Source organism: Phaethon aethereus, assembly GCF_964289735.1.
Source record: "Phaethon aethereus genome assembly, chromosome: 20".
In the NCBI taxonomy this organism is placed as follows: Eukaryota; Metazoa; Chordata; class Aves; order Phaethontiformes; family Phaethontidae; genus Phaethon; species Phaethon aethereus.
Window position 1 is genome coordinate 2,481,980 of NC_138596.1, and position 12,931 is coordinate 2,494,910.

Sequence of the window (12,931 nt, forward strand, 5' to 3'; positions counted from 1 at the left end):
TGCAAGGAACAAATGACTTGGGGTCCACATGCATGTTAGTTAGTAAATGATGCATTTCTTCCTGTGAGAGCAGCTTCCACAGCTTCCTGCTGCACTGCTAATGCTATCTGGCACACATCTGAATTACTGTGAAAAAGCCAGGGCTCATCACAGCAGTGTGCAAAATCTTCCTCCGCACAAGCACAGAGAGTGTTTTGGTCTCCAGTAATTTCATTTCCTTTAATTTCTCCTGTTCCAGCTGGGCCGATGCACAAACAGTGTGGTTAAGTATGAACTGATGCGCCCGTCTAACAAAGTCCAGCTTTTGGTGCTGTGTGAGGACCATAGAGGGAGGATGGTGAAACACCAGTGTTGCCCTGGCTGTGGATACTTTTGCACTGCAGTAAGTCCGTGCTCTCAATCTAGGGAAGGGGGTACCTGTCGCAGTAGCTGGAAGAGCTGAAGGTGGAGATGGTACCTAAAGGGGTTTACTGACTTCCTGGCATCAGCTCCACCTCGTTCCACAGCATGTCAGGTGGTGTTTTCAACAGGAATGTGTCCGAGGGTAGCTGCAATTGTCACCTTTATCTTCCTGGAGACCCCAAGGGATGTTACTGAAGGGTTTTCACTGGGGTTTCACACGGTGGAAGTCTTGCCTTAGGAACGTCTTTGGAATGAGGGGTTTTTTCCTTTCTCTGTACAGATCAATCACATCAAAAATTGTATTAGCTTGGTTTGTAAATGAATCTGTGTACACAAGAGTGGTTCTGTCCCCCTGCCTGCTCATGAGGGTTTAGGTGGGGAACCTGAGTGATGGCACTGGAACAAGGCAACATCTCAAACTGGAACTGTTTGAGATGTGCTGCTTCGTCCACCTCTTCCACCGAGGCTTTTAATAGCACTGGTCCAGTCCTTTAAGTCAGCGTCCTACTTTCCCTGTTGGTAAAGCTGAAAAACACCAGTTGAGGGCCTCACAGGGTGATGGGGAGGCTTAATTGTCTGATGCTAGTGTTCTTCAAGATGACTCAATGAAAGATGCTACAGCAGTCTCAAGCATTATTGTAACAAATGGAGCCATCCTGGGTTTTCATCCTGAGTCAAAGATCATTTAAAAGATAAAATCCTCAGAACCCTTAAAGGCATTTTGCAAAGCTGAAATAGAGTTAATTAGATTGCTTGGGAGGACGGTGAATTCAGAAGAAGAGTGGGTTTTAACTAGCCTTTCCTTACATGCTTTTACTGAGTGACATGTCATAGTTCATACAGGTGAATCTGGGAGTGTTTGTACTATCCATCACTAATAACACAGAGCACAGTAGGGCTTCAGGTAGCACTAATATCACAGGGCAGTGAATTCTGGGCTACCTTCAGATCAGTTCAGAGGACTTTGCTGGAAAGGGAAAATAATTTTAAGAAAAGCTGCCCAAGTTTGTTGAATGCGCAGTCAGCCACATTATTGGGGCGTTTGGGGCTGGTCCAAGCAGAGAAGTCGCATGCTTTAGGTTACGTTGGGGTTAACAGCTGACTTAATTATATTCACATGGGTCCTTGAATGGTTTGTGCGCAGCTTTGTTAGGTAGTTTTAATGCTGGCTCAGCCCACAGGTCTAAAGTTTTCTTTTCCAGTTTTGGGGGCGTCCTTACAGTACACTGGCACTTCTAGAAACATAAGCAAGAACTTCAAGCGTTAGAGGAAAGAGCTGGAAATCGGGACTTCTTGGTTCTGTTTCCCAATCACAATTAAAAAACTTGCTTTGCAGTCCCTAATCAAGTGAGTTTTTTCCCTGTTACCTTGGTTTTGTTCTCTTCTAAAGAAGTGGCAGTGCTTGCTTACTGTATTGGAAGCGCCAGGGACAAGAGTGGTGATGAATGAAGTGTTTAAGAGATCTGCGGATGAAGCATGTAGAAGGGGTAAGGCACGTAGTGACCAAGGTGTGAATTTCTCCTCTGTGGTTTTTTTAGGGCACTTTCATGGAGTGTCAGCCGGAGAGCAGTATCTCCCACCGTTTCCACAAGAACTGTGCCTCCCAGGTCAACGACATGAGCTACTGCCCACACTGCGGGGAAGAGGCCTCCAAGGCAAAGGAGGTGACAATAGCAAAAGCAGACACAACCTCAACGGTGTCACTGACCTACGAGCAGCAGAAACCAGCAGCTGTGGAGGGAAGGGCTGACACCACGACGGGGAGGTGAGCTTGGGCGCCCGTGGTGATCTCAAACCTTGTGCCAGACTGTGCTCTGCGTTTGAATGCTTGTGCTCCTCCTGATGGAGCAAAGTGCTTTCAGGTCCTGCTGTGACAAGCCAAACGCAGCTGCAGGAATCTGCAAGTGTGTTTTGCGTTGCTTGCTGTGTCAGAGAAGAGCGTGGCAACCACAGGGTGAGCCGGGGCAGAGGCTATGAAGATAGGAGGGTTTTAGGAGTTAGAACCACTCCTTTGACTTATTGTTGGCAGTGGAATAATAGTGGAATGAGTTGATGTTGCCAGGTCTGCTAAGTGACAGGGAAATTCATGCAGTGCCTAGCTGTAGTTCCAGACTTGCACCAATGAGCACAAGTATAAAGGAAGGTGAAAATGCAGAGGAAAACACAAATCAAACCATCCTTGCGTTGAACAATGCTCCGACTTCCCGTCCAATCTGATCTTGTTCTGTTGGCTTTTATGACTTGCCCCACGTTCCTAGGTTTCCTGTAACACAGAGTACATCAAAAAGTATTCATAGGCCAGTGCAGCTCCTTTTTGGGGCAAGTTCTTCCCGAAAAGGCTGTAAAATATATTGGTTCGTGTTTCAATTTCACTTACACTTATCTGTATTTAAAATCCATTTCCTTTCCTTCTTTGGCATAAGATACACACTGTTGTGTGTTTTTAATGGTTATGCATTGGCTGTCTCTCATTTTTTCTCTTCAGTGGCACTGGGACACGGTTCTCAGAGGAAGACAAGCCAGAAAGTTCAGCTGCTGAGGGGTTTGACATAGCGGGGTCTTCAGTTTTTCCAAAGCCTACTACTAGCCTGACGCAGGGACCAGTTAAAGAAACTCTGGAAAGCGCCCTGATTGCCCTGGACTCCGAAAAGTAAGAAAAAGACCACTGGTCTCTCCAGGTCCCAACAAAGTTGCTTAACCTAGAGAGAACCGAGGTTTAGCTTCTCTAGATTTTGGCTTCACTTGGACCTTTTTTTGCTCGCTTCAGTCATTTGTTCACCCCTGACAGATTACTGAGTCAAGAGAACAGTTACAGCTCTAAGTGTCTTCCTGATTTGTTTGGAGGATTTAGTTTTTCACTGGCCCCCCCAACCACAGCTGTAGCTACTAGGAGTTCCCATTTACAGTGGTAAGACCCAGAATTAGTTGACGAGCGGCACTGAATAGGTACAGCCCTCATTAGAGCAAGGCTGGCTGCGGTTGGAGTTGGAAGTTTTAAGACCTCCTTTCTGGAGTCTTGTCCTTGTGTTTTGCTGGCACTCTGAAGCCATGCTATAGGAACAGACTTTGTCATGCACATGGGGTAGGGGTGGGGTGAAATGCCGGGAGTGTTCTTCAGCAACTATTAATTATGCCTCTTTTCCCCACTCCTGCAGACCCAAGAAGTTACGGTTCCATCCAAAGCAGTTGTACTTCTCTGCAAGGCAAGGAGAGCTGCAAAAAGTCCTGCTTATGTTGGGTAGGTGGCTCCTTCCCAGGACACTGCGTGTCTGGCAGTACTCCCAGCTCCTGCCAGGCAGCTCCCAGAGTCCAGTTCCCAGCATGGCAGCACTTTGTATTCCCCACTGCCCCTTGTGAGTGGAGTTGGAGGAGAAAGCCACTTTTTCAAGTGAGGCGTCGTTGGAAATGGCTTCATCTTTCTGTGAAACGTGGACCTGCTCCCAAATTGTTTCTGCATTCAGGCATAGTTTTATCCAAAGAAGTTGTTTCTGTCCCCACATGACCTATGTGTGATTTTTCCAGTCTGACAGAACTTTTCCTCTCCATGCAATGGGATAGTTAGGTATTTGCATCTGGTAGAGAGGTAAAAAGATGGGAGTCAGCTTAAGCTGAGACCCATCGGCAAGAGAGCAGGAAGGAAAAGCCCTTCAATACACCGGGTTTGTTTTTGGGGGTACACAGTTGACTGTCACCAGATGGCTTTGAGCCGCTGATCTTGTTTTTACCAACATATATTCCCGAGGAATCTCCCCCTTTGAAGGACACAGTGTTTCCTTGGGATCATTTGCTTTCCACTCCAGTACTTTGCAGTACATTTTTTGATGCTTTCTGTTCTTTTAATTTATCAGATTCTTCTTTTTTCTTCTAGCAAGTGTTAGCTTCATTGTTCATGTCTTCAACAGCACAAAAAATGTTATTTATTGATACTTAACTACAGCCTTATCGTATGCAACGTGTTATCATGCCCAGACATCTTTGTCTGGCTGTCATCATCATCTGTCAGTCTGCACAGCTGTGAGAATCTCTGGCCAGATCCTGAGCTTGTGTTAATTGGAGAAGCTCCATCCACTTTGTAGCCATGTGTTTGCAGGGATGCAATGAGGATTGCTAATATTAATTGCAGTTAATAGTGGTGAGACAAAAAGGCCAGGTAGTACTGACTCTTTGTTGTTTCCAACTTCTTTAAACAAAGCAGCATTATTTTTTCTTTTTATCCTTGTATAGTGTTTGTTGGTTTTGTTGCACTGAGAGATGGTGAATTGTGAATCTGAGGGAGATTGGCCTATGTAGAAATTGTAATGGCTTAAAGGTATTAAATTCCATGGTGTTTCTGAAGCTCTTGGTTTGAGGGCTGTTGCATATCGAATGTCCACGGGACTACCCCGAGAGCTTTCTGGCTTGAATGTGTGGCGAGTCGTGGGAAAGGCTGAGCATGGGCTGGAAACCTTTGCAAGCCTTCAGCTGAGACCTGGTTCTCCTGTTATGCTTTTCTCTAATCTCTGCATTATGGTTGAAAGCATCTCTGCTCTGTTTTTCAGTGGACGGGATTGACCCTAATTTTAAAATGGAGCATCAGAGTAAAAGAACCCCTCTCCATGCTGCCGCCGAGTCTGGCCACGTGGACATCTGCCATATGCTGATTCAGGTCTGTCTCCACTTACGTTCTTCTGTCCAAGCAATTTTCTGTGGTTTTTGGTCTCCTGCCCCACGTGGCTAAAGCACACTTGGAAATGAGCACTGAAACATCCCTTCTACAAAAAAACCTCATTCCTAGGGTTTGCTGTGGGAGGAGTGTTGGAGAGTAACGTGAGCTCTTAGGGAGCATGACTGAAGCTGTATTTCTAGGCTGTTCTCCAAGCAAGCTTCACTGTCTGGGCAATGAGCACGTGAAGCTTCGAAGTAGGGCACCGTGGAGCATGTGGGAACCTATATGTCTGAGCACACCCAGCAGAGTGTGCGCTGCCAGATGTGCCAGCACGGGCTGACCGCTGGCAGGCTGCAGGTCATCTGCAAGCTGCTGCCAAGTTGCTCTTTGTAACGAAGGCAGGCAGGCTCTGGATCCTGGAAGCTAGCAGACCCTGTCTTCCCTTCTGTCAAAACCTGAGTGATTCCAGCAGGATTTTCCTCTGCAATGTAAATGTCCTGCATGTGGAAAGGAAAGAAGGAAAGATGCAAGTTTTGGCGTGTTGTCTGAGATTTGGATTCTAATTGAGGGAAGATGGTCAAAGACATAGGGGTGCTCTTGTTGAACCCACTCGAAAATGATGTGAAGAAAAAAGGGAGGATTTAAAAAGTTACAGTTTTTCTTTTTTTGTACTGGCATACATTATCTGGAGTGACTGGAAGTATGTTTTGTTTACCCTGTGTGACCTTAAAGGGCTTTTGAGAAAGCAGCAATGCCATGTCTTTGAGAATGAGCTTGCTGGGATGTTGCATTTCAGCATCTGGAGTCAGAGGCTTTCAAAGTGCAATTTGAAGATGCAGCTCTGGGCCTACCCTGCTGCTCTCACTCACTTAAGTTACTGCACATGAACAGAACAGAATGACTCGTATGAGTAAAAGGAGCAAAACCTCCAAGATATTACAAACAGTTTGAATTATCAGTAGGGTTGGTTTGTTTCCAAAATCCTTCATCTTCTTGACTCTTCCCTGATGTCTGGCTACTGCAGTAGCACAGTATTTGGCTGGAAATGTCCTCAGCTTGTTAGACTTGAAATGCCTCTTCTCTGGTCTGGTTTAAATAGCTGTAGCTATTTAAAAGTAATCAAAACAAATGCATTCAGTGGGAGGCACTGGGAAGCAATGGGGCCAACTTCTTGTGCCAGGTGAACCTGAGTCAGCGTGTCGCTGCTGTAAACAGGTCTGTGCCTCATGCATATATAGGCATGCGTGTCCTTGCCAAGAATTGTCCTGCCTCCAAGATTTTCTTTTGGTTTTAAGTATTAGGTGGGTTACTGAGCTAAGGCAAGGAGGTTAAAACAGGCAACATACATGACATGGTAATGTTTTGGAAAAGAGTAAGATTTTGGTCCAAGGCACTCCATGTTGAACTGAGCATATGCTCAGAGACCTCTGTAGAAATGTTACTGTTGACTTCAACAGGAATAGTTAGCCAATCTCCAGGATTTTTTTTTACAGCTCCTACCTCTGTTGCAATCAGCAAGTCGTTCCTAGTGCTTGTGACATTGGGAAGAGCTGGTTGTTTTGTTCATTGTGTTAGTAGAAATGATAGACCGGGGAAAACAAAGCTGCTGGAAAAAGGAGGAGGCTGATTTTTCCAAATTGTTACAGAAACAATATCCAGAAAGTACTGATACAAAATACATTAATGACGAGAGTTATTTAATAAGAGCTGTTGCCTTCCTTACGCCCCAGTTACTGGCTGTAGAAGGCAGGAGAGAGGGCAGGCAGTGTGTGCTGCTTTCCAAAACAGGTGAAGTTGGACTGCCTTCTTTCCTGGTTTTAGTTCTGGTGGTTGGCTTTTTTTTTTTTCCTGCTTAATATGGCTAAATTTCAGGAAAAAACTTGCTAGTAAATCTCTACTCCCACATCTTTCCTCTGCTAACCAGTAATGGTTATAATTGTCCTTGTATTTGCCTTGGCCGCTGAACAGGCTGGTGCTAATATAGACACCTGCTCTGAAGACCAGAGGACCCCACTGATGGAAGCAGCAGAAAACAACCATCTGGAAACTGTGAAATACCTTATCAAGGCTGGAGCACTAGTAGATCCTAAGGTAACCATTTATTCTTTACCTTTTTCTCCTGAAGAAGCCCCTGTCCACCATTTCTTTCTTGCTACGTTTTCAGTCTCGGGTGGAAGTGCACAGGCAAAAGGGACATGGACTTGCTTGCCTTGGGCACGCATGTTTGGCAAGGCTGTGGTTGTCGGTAGTGTCATTTCAATGGTGCAGTGTCCTGGCTGTGAGCAGTCTGGGGCAAGTGCTGCCACTTGCTGCATTGGTTTGTGGCACTGAATATAGGAGGTATTTAATTTCATATGGGGCGACTAAGCATCACAAATCCATGGCAGTGAATTTGGAGTTTGATTTCAGAGTTTCCTTCTCTGTAGACTTTAATAATGAGAATTTTGGGGTGACATTTTAAAATGGGCTAGTAATTAGCTGCTTGCCAAGCCAGCAAAAATGACAGAGGAAGCTTTGCTTTCCAAAGGACTCAAGAGTGGTTTCTTGCAGTCACGCTGCAGTGGCGAAATTGGACCCCATCTTTAAACTCTACCCTTTAATTTAAAGAAATACAATAAAATGCAGCTGTCTGTTTGCCTTTAGCATGCTCTGGTTGCTTTGCAATCTTGGAAATTATGCAGATCGTTTATTAGTCCCATAAATCAGATGCTATTTGGAGCACAGGAACCCTCCTCGTGTGAACTTCTTATTGTTACAACCTGCTGCTGTTGGCGCGCTCCTCTGCTATTGCTGGGGAGTATGACAGGGCCAGGATGCACTTTTCATGAAGGAGCTGGCAGGGCCAGGAGGATTGCACAAGCTACCAAGTGTTGCCCACCCTGAGCCTTAAACGGATCCATGGAAGCCAGGTTCTGAGCTGGGAAGGGGGAAAGGACAGGACAGGCACGTGTGGGTTCGTGCGGGCCCCTCTCCCAAGTGTCTTGGAGCAATCCAGATATCTCTCACCCGATTTGTTCCTGTGGAAGAGAAAAAAGGGGGGTTTTTTGCTTCTAAAGGTAAAGGGAAAGAAAAAAATCCTGAGCTTGCAAAAGCAAATTAGAAGCCTGAGATCACGTCTGAAGTCTAGACTAATTTATTATGTTAATTAGTTTCTTGCACCAAATTAGTCATTTTTTTGAAAACAGCAACATTGCAGTTTAAAATCTGCTCCAGCCATTTGGATGAGAAGTCTGGACGTTAACTGTGTGCCGGGTGCTGCAGGGCTGCTGGGGCGTGCCGGCGTGGGGGCTTCTCGGACCCTGGGCGAAGCTGTTGATCTGTTAATGGGATGTAAAAGCCCCACTCAAAACCTGCAGAAACTTTATATTAAAATATGCCTGCTCTCCGCAGGGGCGAGAAGCTGTACTTGGCTCATGCTAGTCTAAGGGGAAAGCTGTGGCATTATTCAGATGTGGCAGGCACTTCTGGGGGTGTAGAAACCCCTTCTTTACCCCAAGAAGCCCACACAGTGTAATCCCTGATCTGAGATGTCCCGTCCTTGCTCGGAGGGTTGCTCCTTAGCCCTGCTCTGTGCTCTCTGCTCGGCTGCATCCGAAAGCTCTCACCTCTGATGTTGCTTCCTGGGTCTTAGCTGGAAGGAGTCATTTTGGTTTTCAGTCTTTCATTTCCTCCTCCTTATTTCCTGGTCTCCGGGCCTTGCTAAGTGCTAAGCTCTTGCGATATAAATGTCTGATAAAAATCAGGCTCCAGCTGCTGAGATCTTTGGTGCTGGTGTGGGAGTGTCTCTGTCATGACTCACAGCCTGTCCATCTCCACCAGACCCTGTATTCTCAGCTCCCAAAAGCATTTTTCATTTCAACCTTCATGGTTGGTTTTTATCTCGGCAGACGGCTGCAGGCATGCCGGGGACTTGGTCTCTTGAGGCTCCTAGCCCCTGTGCAAGACACTCCTTTGCCCTGCTGCAAGATGCTGGGATAAGGCCTTGTGCTAATAAAACACAGCAAAAAACCTGTGTAAACGGAACGTTTCAGGTTGAGACAAGGCTAGTTTCCTCATGTGAAGTGCAAGCTCTGCCTCTGTAAGCGATTTCTGCCTTTCTTTGGCTCTCCAGCACATGGAGAAGAGTTGGAGAGGGTCTGTTAGGGAAAGGGAGCGTCAGCCTGCCAGGGTTTGGGGTTGGTACCTTCCCTAGGCTTCACAAAGGCGTCTCTTCCCGTAGCCTTTGCACTCTTAGCCTCCTACTCTGCACAGGTTGCTCCTCTGAGCTTTGTCTGCAACACTCTCTGCTCAGCGCTGGCCCTGGTTGCTGCTGCTCTCTCCCCTCCGGGCAGCGGGCTGGAGGCTTTTGGAGTCTTCTGCTCTGTCTGTGAGGTTCTCTGCTGTTCTTGAGCATCAACTGGTGTCATGCAGACATGGGAAATGTTGGGAATGGATGTTCCCTCAGTGCTTGCTCTGTGGTTGTGTCCAGGACGCGGAGGGCTCCACGTGTCTGCACTTGGCTGCCAAGAAGGGGCACTACGATGTTGTTCAGTACCTCCTCTCCAACGGGAAGATGGATGTCAACTGCCAGGTGAGGCCTTTCTGTGAGGGGCAGGAGCTGCTTTTCTCAGGTCAGGGACCCGAGCCTCGGCAGTGTGCCGTCTACGCAGTGGTTACTCAAATACAGTCCTGCTGCTGGAGGGCACCTGAAAAACATCATAGGGCGACAGTGCGGTGGGCATCTTGGTCCACCAGAGAAGGCAATCCCCTCCACTGACCTCATGGAAACTTCCCTTTGTGTGCCTTGATTTGCAGTTTCTCCTTGACCCTGAATTTGCTGGTGAAGCCTGTTGCTCAAGGCTGTCACTGTGCTCCTAGCAGGGCAGGGGGTGGGATCGTGGACATGCCGTGGGATGGGTCAAGCCTGGCACTCGCCATCACAGAGCTTACCCATTGCCCTGGGGTGAGGCAGCACTGCATCAGGATTCCTCTTTCTGGAGGAAGGCCCCCAGGCTTCTCAGGGAGCTTTTGTAAGAGCTTGTGCACGAGCTGGATGTTTGTTGTGCCTTTTGGACAGTCAGCTGTATTTGAATGACCTGGAGATCCATTGCCAGTGTGCTGAGCTGCAGATAAACTCCAGCCTGCTGCGGCGTGTTGGTTCAAATCGTGCTGGGCTCCGCAGAACCCTGAGGGACCTCTCCCTGCAGCAGACTAGACCAAAGGAGAGTGGGAGAGTGATGAGACAGACGTGGGGAGGGGTCTTTGTCTCCCAGGCAAGGTGCACCCTGCTGTGGCCGCCAAGTGGCTGGTGAAGCCAGCAGGAAACAGTCTTGCCCATTCTGCATGTCTCACCCTTTCCTTTCCCTTCCCTCCCCAGGATGACGGAGGTTGGACGCCGATGATCTGGGCCACTGAGTACAAGCATATCGAGCTGGTGAAGCTGCTGCTTGCAAAGGGGTCAGACATCAACATCCGTGACAATGTGAGGTTCTTCCTGGAATTCGTTTCAGAAATTAGCCACAATCTCTGTTTAAAAACCAAACAAGCCCAAGAAGGCAGATTTTGGGCAGAGTGCAGGGAGGTGCAGTGGTCCCTTGACACAGGTGGTTTGGGGCAGTTGTCTGATGGGAGGATTTTCCTCCGTATTCTGGGAAGAAGTTTACAAGTTGGCAAGAAGACCTTTTCCTCCAGCTCCTCTGACATAACCTGTAAGGATGCTGTACGTAATGCTGCAGGCTGTAGTCAGCTCTGTGCCTCACTGCTTCTAATCCACCCGGGTCCATGGTGCTGCCGCTTGGACACTGCACCAGGCAGATCCCCATTGAGTCCAGACTTACCAGCTCCATGTTGGTCACGGGCCAGTGTGTGTTGGGCACGGCTTAGGGGCATCCTGCATGCCTTTGAGGGGCACAAGCTCATACTCATGTTTTCTGGATGGATTGGGCAGATGCTCTGCCAGCAAGTATCGCAAGCCTGGCTTTTCCTAGGCATTACAGGCATGAAGCCACCAATGTGGACAGAGCATGCCCAGGCTGGCGGCTCAGTGTGCTGGAGCTGGCTCTTGGTCTGCTTTTCACCTCCATAAATCGTACTTGAGTGGAATCTGACTCCAGGTGCAGTCCCTGGGAGCTCCATGGGCCCGGCAGTGCTGCGCGTCGGGCTGTGCCAGCCCGTTTCATGGGGATTTTTAAGTAAACGGAGAAGATACAAGGGGAATGACTGGGGAAAAAAGGAGAGAGCATCCAGGCTTCTGTTGAAGAGACTCATTGTATCAGCACTGCTCCTGTTTTTTCTTAATAGTGTTTTTCTCACCTTTTCCTTTCTGTCTCTAAGAATATTGAAACCCCAAAAGTACCTGCAAGGCAAGCTTGGGTGTGAAGCGGGGTGTGTTGAGCTATTCCAGGCTTTGGCCTGTAGATGTGAGATAGTTTGATAAATGAGGGGTCAGAGGCTTCACTGCTTTCTGCCCAGAGCTGCTACAGCAAAGTACCTGCCGCGCCATCAGTTCACGCTCTCGCATACCTCATGGCAATGTATTTTCTTGTCCAAGGCTCCTAGTGCTGTTCTGACCCCAAGGGATATAAGCATCTGGTTCCCGAAATGCCTCGTTTTGTGTCTTGGGTGCTGGCAGGGCTAGGTGTTGGTAATTTGTCCCACGGGGCTCAGAAAGGCTCCAGCTGCTCCCAAGGAGTCGCCATCCTCAGTCTGAAAGCCCCTTCTCGGTAGGAGCCTCTATTGCCTTGGTAACTTAGTTCCCAGGCCAGTCCGGATCTGATACTGTTCCTGAAAGCAAAAGTCAAGGTGAGAGAGGGGGCTTTTTGGGTTGGTGCATTGCTTCAGATCCCTAGCGCTGACTCTGAACAAAACTGACTTGTTTCATCTGTCACAGAAGCCTTTTGGCTACCAGTTAGAATATCACACATTAAAGGATGAAAATTAAATCAACTCGGTCAACAATTTACTTGAAAGAAAAATACCCTCTTAGCAGATATATGTATCACATATCCCTCACTGTACCTACGCTCGGTGCCTCCTGATTGCAGTCATTAAGAAGCAATGTCACTTGTGCTGGGAAACATCATACTCTGGGAGAAATGCTTTTGATTGTAATTACGCTGCTGTTAGGCAGTAGCCGATGCAAGGCAAAGTAGCGAGTCTAGGGGTCTGTAACCTGTCTGAGCAGCAGCATGTGGTGTGCAAGCGGCAGGACTAATTTTTTCTGTAGATTGGTATGTGATGTGATTAGGGTTTTTTTTCTAGATGTGCTGTAATGGGAGGCAGAAGCTATATAGAAAAAGGTCCCCCCGCTCCCTCGTGTGTATCAGTAGCCTCTCCATTTAAGGAAGGATCTAAGTTAAGTTGCAATGACTAAAAGATGTGCTTTATTTTTGCTTTAAAAAAAAAAAAGTTAGGTGATTATTGCTATCATTGCACTGTTGTAATCGACGTCTTTAAAGCTTGTCACAGGGAAGGGTTCGAAGTGTGCTGCAAATTGCACTGTAACAGAAAACAGAGTATCATTGCTTAAAATATCTCCATCAAAAAGATGAGTGTTCAGCTATTTCTAGTGCTGCTAGTGAGAGATAAGTACATACAGTATTTAAGAGATGCCTGAAGTCAGATTGATTGTTTTCCCTGTGGCTCGTTGTTCACTTTCTAGCACCTTCATATACCCTATAGCTCGTGCTGTGCTCTTTTTCTCTTCCCATTTTGTAGCACTGGGAGATATGCTCGCTTTCCCGTCTGTATGGGCTGGGAATGCTCTGCTTCTAGCCTTCTCCAACACGTTTGTTTGTGTCTGTCACCTCTCTCGTGGATTGATCCAGATTGGTTTGTGGCTTAGAGACAGACGATTTGCCTGCGTGTATAGGAAGGCGATGGACCGCTTTGTGCGCAGCCTCCCCG

General features: G+C 47.4%; 1 protein-coding gene across 1 annotated transcript in view; it reads left to right on the forward strand.

Annotated features, from left to right (window-relative positions):
* Positions 1 to 12,931, forward strand: part of EHMT1 (euchromatic histone lysine methyltransferase 1) — a 53,237-nt gene that overhangs the window by 22,623 nt on the left and 17,683 nt on the right. Inside the window, exons 9-16 of the mRNA XM_082009095.1 lie at positions 239 to 382; positions 1,941 to 2,167; positions 2,888 to 3,052; positions 3,558 to 3,640; positions 4,941 to 5,047; positions 7,016 to 7,138; positions 9,516 to 9,617; positions 10,404 to 10,508. Of these exons, the coding sequence (XP_081865221.1) occupies positions 239 to 382; positions 1,941 to 2,167; positions 2,888 to 3,052; positions 3,558 to 3,640; positions 4,941 to 5,047; positions 7,016 to 7,138; positions 9,516 to 9,617; positions 10,404 to 10,508 (1,056 nt within the window). The remainder of the gene's footprint in view (positions 1 to 238; positions 383 to 1,940; positions 2,168 to 2,887; positions 3,053 to 3,557; positions 3,641 to 4,940; positions 5,048 to 7,015; positions 7,139 to 9,515; positions 9,618 to 10,403; positions 10,509 to 12,931) is intronic.